Source organism: Pararge aegeria, chromosome 18, assembly GCF_905163445.1.
Source record: "Pararge aegeria chromosome 18, ilParAegt1.1, whole genome shotgun sequence".
Lineage (NCBI taxonomy): Eukaryota > Metazoa > Arthropoda > Insecta > Lepidoptera > Nymphalidae > Pararge > Pararge aegeria.
In genome coordinates this window covers 11,591,277-11,600,880 of record NC_053197.1, presented here as the reverse complement: position 1 = coordinate 11,600,880, position 9,604 = coordinate 11,591,277, and the positions used below count along the sequence as shown (strand labels likewise).

At 34.7% G+C, this 9,604-nt stretch overlaps 1 protein-coding gene across 1 annotated transcript; it reads left to right on the top strand.

Moving 5' to 3' along the window:
* Positions 1-3,118: 3,118 nt before the first annotated feature.
* Positions 3,119-6,236, top strand: LOC120631767. Its single transcript, XM_039901446.1, has 2 exons — positions 3,119-3,123; positions 3,971-6,236. The coding sequence occupies exons 1-2, from the start codon at positions 3,119-3,121 to the stop codon at positions 6,234-6,236; spliced, it is 2,271 nt and encodes a 756-aa protein (XP_039757380.1).
* The last annotated feature ends 3,368 nt before the right edge of the window (positions 6,237-9,604 follow it).

Sequence of the window (9,604 nt, the reverse complement as noted above, 5' to 3'; positions counted from 1 at the left end):
TTAAACAATTCAATAGGCGCGCACTATAATTACTATGCCGGAGTTGCAAACGCTTTATTTCATTGGTATAGTCTTACGCGATTGATGTCCACTGCTGGATATAGGTATTTTGTGAAGTATCATCATCAGCATATCATCACATTACCGCTCCACTACAGGGCACGGGTCTCCTTCCGCAACCAGAAGAGTTTAGGTCGTAGTCGCTGGCCAAAAGCGGATTGGTAGACTTCACACATCTGTGAGAACATTATGGAGAACTCTCAGGCAAGCAGGTTGCCTCACTATATATTCAAATGCTTAAAACTACCATTACTTGAAAATTTAGAGGTGCATGGCGGGATTCGACCTTGAATACCCCGAAAGTAAAGAAGAAGTTCTAACCACCAGGCTATCGCCGCTTTTCAATACCAATTTTAAATTTTAGTTTATCGCACACCTATTTAATTTGAAATACATCCAATGGATTTACAAAATTCCAAAATAATGAAAACCCACAACCCTTCATCTTAGCAAAAAAAATTTAAAAGAGCAATGAGTTAAGGTACCTTTAATTCTAAATATAGAATACCAATCTATATATATTGAATTTATGAAATTCATTCATAACTAAACAGAAACATTGAAATTAAAAAATAAATTACACCCGCAATGAATAACTTCAAAGCATCAGGATGCACTCATCAATTAGAGACTAGGGTCAACGATGTTTGAACTACTCAATCTTCTTAGATCAGTAAGGTCATAAGAAGTTACTAATCGTCGTAGGAATATATCGAATAATTGGCGGTAAAACATTCTTGCTAAAGTGGCACTACTACTACACTAGTTTAAACACTTAACATCATTTAAAATTACAGATTGTTAACCTAGTGGTTAGGACTTCGGCTTCACTTTTAGCCGGCCGCGTTCGAATCCCAGCACGCACCTCCATCTTTTCTAAGTTATTTGCGTTTTACGCAATTAAAATATTACTTGCTTCAACGGTCTTCGGTCTTCAACCTACACGCCAGAGTTCTTCATAACGTACTACAGGCGTATCTACAAAGGCGTGTGTAGTGTCCACCAATCTGCACTGGATCAGCGTTGGGGACTTCTCATTGGGGGAGTAGACAAGTGCTCTGCAATGTGTTGGGCCAGTAACGGGTTGATATTATGATGATAATGAAATGAAGGGTTGCAAATATTTAGGTATATCATTTTTCAATATTGTGCACTAGAACTATAGCAATAATACAAAATATGAATCGAAACTAGGCGACCATACAATGCTCACGAAGCAATTCGTGAAAAGTTTTAGTGCTAACCCTGTCCAGCGTAGCGTATTATAGAATAAGCTGATCTGATACGATGGTGTATCAGTAAAACAAGTCTCATTCAAACTCTGTACAATATTCATATCACAAACTCTATCACAAACTTGAAATTATATATAATTTTCTTCTGCCTTGCTTTACGTATTCCAAGCGGAAATATTATCAATGAAATTAAATATAGCCTATGGTACTCACTGAGACTGTAGATTTCTTTAAATGTTATATAAATTTCTTTACGTAATGATTGAGTTTATTAATCACATACAAACATAATAAATCAAAGCTTTCCTCCTTTTATTATTACTTTAACTATAAAGTACAGGGTAATAAATAAATAAATAATTATACTACGACAATACACACATTGCCATCTAACAAAGTAAGCGTAGCTTGTGTTATGGATACTAAGTGAGTGATGAATATTTTAATGAATAATATACATAAATACTTAGAATATACATGTAAACACCCAGACACTGAACAACATTCAGGCTCATCACACAAACATTTTCCAGTAGTGAGAATCGAACCCACGTCCTTGGACTCAGATAGCAGCGTCGCTGCAAATTGCGCCAATCGGCCGTCAAATCAATGTATGATATTATAGTGAAGTATTAAATAATAATAACATTTAAAAAAACACCTTTATGATTCCGCTCGTCGCGGTAACGTCACTCAGCATCATTTAACAAGCTTTCGCTAAAATACAAACAAATTATTATGATCTGTGCATGCAAAGATGAGCATTACGTGTTGGAGCAATGCGAGACGAAAGTGAGATTCTGCGGATTAAACCGACATACGAAAGAGAAAGTGAAATGTCCAGCGGGATTGCAATGCAGCATCCAATCACAAATTCCCGATAAACTGTCCCTTAGGTGTGCAATCTTTCTTTATGAAGATAGAAAACTGAATTTATTTAGGTATTATGATACTAAAATACTGCTATTGTCATTGACTTCATTAATGATTTGGTTCAGAGTTATTGCCATTGTCCATGTAGGACTTTTGTTCCCCATTTTTAACAATCTTCATTAAATCTTTACCAAATTATTATCCAGGGCTGTCAGCATACTCTGCCTAATATAAAAAATATGGCTTATTTACTATTTGAACGAGTCAAAGCAACAGTTAAACAATGTGTTTGTTTATATTTATTACGACTAGTTGCTCGGAAATAATCAGAACTCCTTTCATCTGACAAAATGTAAAAGATATTTAAAATAATGGAAAAGAGCAACTGCCTTCTGAACCAGTGGTACAAACAGACAAAGACCCACCTTACCAATGTAGTACGTTTTGCCCTCCACAGGCACGGACGGAAGCCGATTCTAGTTATCACCAAGGCCAAGCCAAAATTAAATTTGTGGTTCGAAATTACTATAAAATATACGTGGCATTCTCATCTGGAATTAAAAGCTTCTAGAATAATACAGGACATTCGGATATCAATCACTTAATCGTATTGAATTATTTGAATCACACAGGGATATTTTTTTTTGGTTAAATCTGGAAATGCTGTGTAAGCTCTCTCGTTCTAGCTTAATCTGGTATTATTTCTAGTACTTGGAGAGCTTGGGGGTAAAAGTTTAAAAACAATTTTCAATAAACATGTAACGTGGCGTAAACATTTTCCTCAAGACAATCCCTCGATTAAAACTCAAAAAGGCTTTTATAGGTACTAACATACGAATGCAATTATATTTTAAAATAGTCTTTTTAATTATAGTGTTAGAAGGTATTAAGTGGCGCTTGGAGTAGAAGGATATTGCATACTGCGGAAATGAGTGTTACGTAAAGTGGAGATGAGGTTAGTGTTTTTACGGACTTCAGCGCGTAAGATGAAGTCTTAATAGTCTGGTCGAAAACATTATGCACGTATCTACTAATGCTAAAGTTTATCTATATTTAATATTATTATAATATATTTCCTTATTATGCCTCATTGGTCTAGTGATAAGCATACTTAGCTACTGATCATCCGGTTCTGGGTTCAATTCGGGAGACGTGTTGAATTTTGTTAGAAACTAGTCTTATCATATGACCACTTCTGGCTAAACTACAAAGTCACCTCATAGTCGTAAGGTAGCCATTTGGTCGTTGTTTTATGGGATATACTTCAGTGAGTGTGTTCAGACTGAGTTTGAATAATTGAGACATCTATCGTTCGACAGCTACTGGACTCTTAGGGGTACCGATGTTTTGTTTCAAACATCCATTCCTTCAAATTACATTATGTTTAAAAACTCTAATAATATTTCATACATTTGTATATTCTCAAAATATCACCTTGTATGATAGTATTAACAACCGTTAGAGAGAACCAGATGTTAAGAAAGATAGATACTTTTTTTTTTAATTGGCTATATCCTTATGAAATACAAAGAAATTTCGCAAAACATTGTAAAATCTTTCACTTTTATAACATACCAAAAGCCATTTCTGTTTCATGGTACTAAAGAGTCATTAGCATTCAATCAAATTTCTAGAGGCGAACAAGTCAAGTTTCACTATACGGAAATTTTAAGAGAAAGTGATTTAAAAATGTAATGAAAATTGAGAGCTCTTAAAGTTGGAATTGCTTTTTTTGTCCTTTTTCCCCAGCTACTTGTTGAAAATATTCAGATTTGCAAAATATTTTTTAAATTACTTTTTAGAAATTATTACAAGTATAGATATGTTAACTTATATGTATTATTTTTGTTTTTACAGGTCCTTTTCTGCGCGATGGTTTCAGCTGCATTAGCGATTCCTGATCCAAAGAAGTACAAACATGAGTCAATAGAAAAAGATAAAAAATCTGAAACTTTAACAACCAAGGAAAGAAATTTTTTAAGAGAAGTCGAAGAAAAATTTGGTGTTAAATCAGATGTTCCTGTAGATAATCAAAATAAAGAAGAAGAAGAACCGGTAGAAAAAAATGACAATACTTCTACAGACAAAAAAGCATTTCCAGCAGTTATAGCAATAGAAATTGTTAACGACACAGATTCTCAATCTAAAGGTAAAAGAACTATTGATGCAAATCTTGGATACGGGTATCGAACTAACAATGGATATTCTTACTCGTACTTTGGTAAATCAAACCAAGACAAAGGTAAATTTGTAATTTATCCTTATTCACAAGAAGATCCTCCCACTTACAGTAATCCCGAAAAAAAGTATTTACCGCCGTCAAATGGGAAATACTCTTCATTTCAATCTACTAGCACTAAAGTTGAAATTCAACCATCACAAGCATATGAATTAGTACCTGTAAAGGACGAACAACCATCTTATGAGTACAAAAAACCTGATGTTGAATTTAAAACTCCGCCAAATGTGTATACCGATAAAAACACAGCACAAACTTTATACACAACATACAACGGTCAGGAATTATCTGGTTTGAGTGGGCAGTTTCCAACAGTTATGCCTAATTACTTTGTAGACCCATCTCAACTTCTTCAAAACCCTCATTATCAGAGCGCTGGACTAACACAAGATCACCTTCGCTCTCAAGGGTCATATTTAAATCAAAACCAGAGAATAGTACCAGTTCTAGTACTTCGAGTACCCAGTTCGTATTTACAAAATCCTACTGCAGAGTTATATGCAAATTTGCCGCGGAACTATCCTTTATCACAACATTTAAATTCAGTTAATTTACAAAGTTTAGTGAATCAGTATTTTAAGAAACAGGGGTATTCATTTGGACCAAATGTAATGTCTTATCAAAGTGCGGCACCATCAGTTGAATCTGGGCCGAATCATTATTCGCGTCCGTATGTAAAGCCTTCATATACTCAGGCGGATTACTCTGGTGTGCAATACTCTGCAGTGAAACCAGTTATGGCAAGGTATCCAACTACATATGCACAACAACAATATTCAGTCTCACAACCGCAATCGGTGTATCAAACTCCTACACAGCAGCAATATGAATATCAATATCGGTACGTTCCCCAAACAGAAACAAAGTTGCAAACGTATTATGTTCAACCAGGGTATCAACAAAGCCCACAAGAAGTTGCAGTATCTGATGGATATCAAGATCAGCAATCTGTAGTCCAACAACATTCTAATGTCGAGGAAAGTTTATCAACCGATGAGTATAGAACACAATACACAAATAGTCAAGAAGGTAAAGAAGACAAGGAATATGAATCTCATAATATACCACAGCCAACCGAACAGCCAGATGTATCTCAATATGTTTCAGCGAATCCCGATTCTGAAAATTATGCTGTGAATAATAAAAATGTTGATTATTCAAACCAGCAGGTTTCAGTGGAATATCCGTCGGTGGCAATTCCCTCTTATTCTTCGTCAGAATACTATACACAAAACACTGGACAGAAAAATACTGTTTCCGTGTATCCCTCTAAATTAATACACACGGAGCAGTACCAGGAACCCGAAGCTCCCGAAGTATCTGCCCAAGATTACGCGTACACAAGACAGAATATTGCTGATTCGGGGAAATCGCTATTAATTTCTGAAAACTATCCTAGCAAAGACCACACTATTGCTACCGTTTTACCTTTCACATATAAGACAGCTAACAGACCTACACATACCAGTGTTCAAGGAGTAAGCTATGTTACTCCTATGCCTACTTCTAAATATCAGTCAAAGTACAAGATTATGGTACCACAGACAGTATTTAGGAATCCTAATAGCGAGAAAATATCTTATGTCAACTCTCATACCTTGCCCATGCATTATACGCAAGTTGGGATCTACCCTAACTCAAACACTGTAAGTGAATACGCAGCTGGAAGTCAATATGTGTCTTCAGTAGCGAGCAAACCTTCTTATACTAGGAATTTTCATACACATCCAAAAAGGATGGCAAAGCCAGATACCAGGAGAGAAGCATCTTCTGCAAGGATGAGCGTAAAGGAAACAAATGAAAGGAACAACATGAAAAAATCTTCCTAATTATAATGTTACAACTACGAATGCTATGTTGTATTAGAATAAAACTCTGTAAATAATTTCAGTATTCATAAACATTACTATTAATCGTTGAAGTCTGTTGTTTGTATAGAGAGACATCAGAGAATGTTTGTGAGCACAAATCTATTAATATAAATGCCTGTATAGAGACTTTTTGTTTTAAGGACTAATTTCTAATTGTACACAGGTTCTCATTATCTACTTCAATGAACCGGAAATTGTCCTTAGTTACTAAACTAAAAACTAACCCTTATTCACCAAAATATCTACTATGAAGTCTAGTATAATAGTCAAATAGATAAACCTGAATTTGAGTAAAATTGGCGAATAAGGGTCTAAGATGTAGTATTACTATTTATGTGAGTCGTATGTTAGATATTAAGTTTATAAAAGGGGAAGCTGACAGAAACATTCGTCATAGATGATGTTTCGATAAAATTTGGTTTGAGTTAAGAGTTGTTAAATTGTATTTCGTCCTATAATATTGTATTATTTTTGTTATACCAGCTGAAGGGGCTGTTTTACGTGCAATATTTTTATCTAGTTATGAAGCAAGTACAATGTTTAGGTAATTGCTGTATGTGTACGCGATTATTACGTGAAAAGTATTGTTTGAAATAAAAGTTTAAAGAATCGTGTTTGTTTTGCTTCATCCATGCGTAATAATTGGGAAAATAATGAATGGCGGGTAATAAATACTAGTTGACAACCATATAGTGAGCACGACTTCGTTTAATGTACGTGAACAGCGAATAATGATCATAAATTCCAAGGAATTTGAGTGTTCCATACATATTATAAATATTCATCAGTCATCTTAGTACCCATAACACATGTTACGCTTACTTTGGGGCGATTACGATTTGTGTATTGACGTAGTCTATTTATTTATTCATTATTATTATTATACACAAATCCCTCAGAGGTGGAAATGCATTGGCGGTTGCTAGTATTGCAAATATTCATGGTTGGTAAAAATTAATTAAATACCAAGCACACATTGTAAAACTTTAATGACAGTTGTTAATTGGTGGCGACTTGCCATCTCTAAAAAAAAATTTTTTGGGTTTTGTTTTTAGAGGTTTTGTCATAAATACTCTACTATTATATATTGTAGTATTAGAGCTTTTAGTAACATAACTCGGCGAGGGAAGTACTACCGCATACTTTTACTTATTTCAGTTTATGTGTTCCTAGTGTAAATATCAGGCACATGAGAGCGCTTATAGTCAAGTGGGTCCCAGCTCTTCTAACTTTTCTAAGTTATGTGCGTTTTTAAGCAATTAAAATATAACTTGCTTCAACGTTGAAGGAGTACTTCTTGAGATAATCTGCATACCTGAGGGTTCTCCATAATGTTCTAAAAGGTGTGCGAAGTCCACCAATCCGAACTGGGCAGCGTGGTGGACTATGGCCTTGACCCCTTCTCATTGTAAGAGGAGACCCGTGCCCTGTAGTGGGCCAGTAATGGGTTGACATGATGATGATGATTTGGCACCAATGATGCCAAAGGATGTTAAACACAGGACGGTACTTTTTAGGACGTATTCCATGCATGCTCTGCATAGTGTTGCTCTGGTAATGGGCAATGATATTTCATATACCCACCATTAGATAGGTCATCCGCTTGGTCCGACGATTCTTAATTTATAAAACAAACGGATAGAAACCGGAGAAAAGTTCTATGAAGGAACGCTTACTATTTAGTCATAAAAATATGATACTTAAAGCTTTTATTTAAAAAATGGAACGGAAAGATGACAATGTTAAATGATTATTTATGATAAACAGACTGGTACACCAGATGAGCCACTTATACGTTGGTGGTTTAAGGAATTTATTTATGCGTAATAAAAATAGCTGGAAATTATAGTTTTACTTTTTATTTTATTTCTTGATAAGGTTACAATAAAACTTATAACTAAACTAAAGGTCATGGCCGTATGGAATAGTGCCAAGAATGCTGGCTGCATATCCGAGCTGAACAGCTTGGCTGATTTTTTGCGCAAAAATAGCAAGTTACTTTGTCACCAGATGAGACAATAGTCCGCGGTGTAATGCCTCGCAAGATTTTTTTGCACTTAGACTCCGTGGCCTCTAGTTCTCCAGTTCAGTTTGACTTTTTGAAGGGATATCACGAATAGGCCCACAGTCAGCAGGTCTACATTTCCTTTGGCTGCTTAGAAATCACGCAGGAATTGTTAGTTTTAGTTTTTCCGGTATAAACAATTATGCCCATATCCAGGATCCAAGCTATATATGTGTAAAATTTTATCAAAATCTAAGGTTTGTTTGTTGTGTGTTTAAGCCGAACAGGTAACAAATAAATAAACATCCAGACAAACGTTCGCCAGATGTATTATAGTATGGATGGTGTTGTTGCACAGTAGAGTGACATAGGGTTGTTATAACGAATGAAATGCACGGTTCCTATAGGATTTACGTACAAAACAATAATAATAAGAGTTAATGCTTCATGCAAAAATGCTTTCATAGATTTAATATGTTACTATCGGCTATTATGGTATCTGAAAAAAATACTTAAATCGGTATTAATACCGAAAAACCGACGGATATTGTAAATGCAGTTTTTTTTGGTTATTTCTTTTTCATGCAGCAATAACGCACTAATAACATTAGTGTAGAAGTAGAGATCATGAACCCCACTCTATTGAAAATGGTAATGCTCCTTATATTTTGCTTAAAACCCACAGAGACGAGAGGGAGAATTTATTACCAGAAATATGAGTTTAATGAGCAATTTATTACCAGAAATATGAAATAATCACACCGATTAGTTACTAATAAAAATACTTCATCAGTACTAGACTATGCTATTAGTGTTCCCTATCTTCCAAATAAAGAAATTATCAGGAATAGATACGACTGGTTTAAACTGTCGTTGATTATACATCCTGTACAGGTTACGTAACTGGCTAAAGCGTTCTATTTCCTTGAGGTTGTTACATACAGCTTCTAAAAATATCGAGCGCCTTTTATTTTTCAACACACAACAACAACGCCAAGATTATTTTGTATGACTTTTTTGGAAGGCTTTCTATTCATTGAAAAGGTCATCATAATTTCTTCAAGTTGAGAAAAAAGAGTAAATAATGCAAGGAGTATTATGTTAGGTTGACAATTTATTGATGCTTTTATACTTATAACATAGGAATTACTCTTAAGTAAGTAACATCGCAGAAAATTAGCCGGTAATACCTATTCCTAGTAAGTAAGTAAGTATTCTTAGATTTTACAGTGTTATCAAATATAACTAGTATGCTATATAAGTAACTTGACATTCAGCAATCGTTTAATTCCTTCCTATCAAAGTGATAACTGAAGACGTA